Source organism: Stegastes partitus, unplaced genomic scaffold (assembly GCF_000690725.1).
Source record: "Stegastes partitus isolate 25-593 unplaced genomic scaffold, Stegastes_partitus-1.0.2 Scaffold1381, whole genome shotgun sequence".
NCBI lineage: Eukaryota > Metazoa > Chordata > Actinopteri > Pomacentridae > Stegastes > Stegastes partitus.
Window position 1 is genome coordinate 74,761 of NW_007579112.1, and position 1,472 is coordinate 76,232.

The 1,472-nt window shown below is 46.5% G+C and overlaps 1 protein-coding gene across 1 annotated transcript in view; it reads left to right on the forward strand.

Moving 5' to 3' along the window:
• Positions 1–973: 973 nt before the first annotated feature.
• Positions 974–1,472, forward strand: part of LOC103370160 (leukocyte cell-derived chemotaxin-2-like) — a 2,502-nt gene continuing 2,003 nt past the window's right edge. Inside the window, 2 exon segments of the mRNA XM_008299110.1 lie at positions 974–1,070; positions 1,401–1,472. Of these exon segments, the coding sequence (XP_008297332.1) occupies positions 1,046–1,070; positions 1,401–1,472 (97 nt within the window). The 5' untranslated portion in view covers positions 974–1,045.

Consider the following 1,472-nt stretch of genomic DNA (forward strand, 5'->3'; position numbering starts at 1 on the left):
TGCCCTCAGGAACCTAAAGCAGATGATGATCCAGTCGTGGTCCTGAGGTCTCTGGAAACCCGTTCTCTTGGCACTGATCCATTGGTAACATCCTCCAGCAGGTCCAAAGCTGCCGTTGTTGTTAACGGGATCTTCTGCACCGTTTTATATAAACTTTTATATCTGCTCATCTGATTGCAAACACCTGGATGTGTTCATTCATCTGTGTGTCTCTGATGAACACATCACTTTGAGCAATGACCTTTTTTTACATTGACAGTTTCCCAGCATCACCTCTAGGTGTCGCCAAGCAGTAGAAACGTGCGTACGTCTGTCAAGAAGTTGGCGTGGAGGACCGCACATTTCCACCATCGTTTCACTCGTGATGCATCTGAACGTGAGCGTGGAAAAGTGCGAACGCCAAGTCTTTGTGAATGAGGCCCCGGAGTCTGAACGAGTCGACGGACGCTTTCAGGCTGAACCTGCTGCTGTTTGATCTGAAGGGTCGACAGGCACAAATCTCCACAGTTGGTCAATTCATGGTTCACCTGAGTTCAACACCAACACTGTGTTCACCTGGCCGGGGTCACGAGGCACAGCTGGAGGTTGGGAGGGGGGAGGTGGGTGATAAAGGAGGACAGGTGAGACACACCTCTGATGTTACTTTGAACTGAAGCTGAGGAGGTTTTATTTTGTCAAACACCTGAAGCCTCGACTGTCTGCTCAAGATGAAGACAGCGTGTGTCTCCGCTGTTGTTGTGTCATTTTGTGTCTCTTTGTGGTGATTTTCTTTTGCTTTGTGTCTTTTTGTTGTTGTTTTGTGTCTTTTTTCGTGTCTCTCTGTGGTCTTTTTGCATCTTTTCTTGTGTAGTTTAGTGTCTCTGCGTGTCCACGTGGTCGTTGTGTTCTGTCCTGTGTTGTCTGAGCTGTGACCAACTGCGGGTTCAAAGGTTTCAGCTGCAATCAGGTCACAGTTTGTGAGTGTGTTGGGAAACAATAAAAAGTCCGCAGCAGCAGCTATAAAAGCTGAGAGTGGAATAAACAGGATCAAAGAGCAGATCTGAACATGAGGACGCTCGTCTGTCTACTGGGTGAGACGCTGATTCAAACATGTTCCGACAGGATTTCACCTTCACAGTTTGTATAAATGAGTGTGTTTGTGTGTTTGTTGTGAGCAGCGAACAACCCGATACAGACGGATGATATCCAGGATCCTAATTCTGATTCTGAAATGATTCCGGTTCATTAATGTCATGAATACTGATGTCGATCTCAGTCTTAACTTCAGAGTCTTGGAATGATTCAGCTTCATTTAAAGGTTTTTTTGTAACACTTAGTTTTTCTCATGTTCCTGGTTGTATCTGCTCACGATCACATGACCTACTGCAGCTCCATCACTGTGTGTGTTTGTGTGTCTGCAGCTGTGTTGTGGGTTTGTGACGGCGTGAAGTTCGGTCCGTTGTGTGACGGAAACCCGAACAACAACCGAAGGA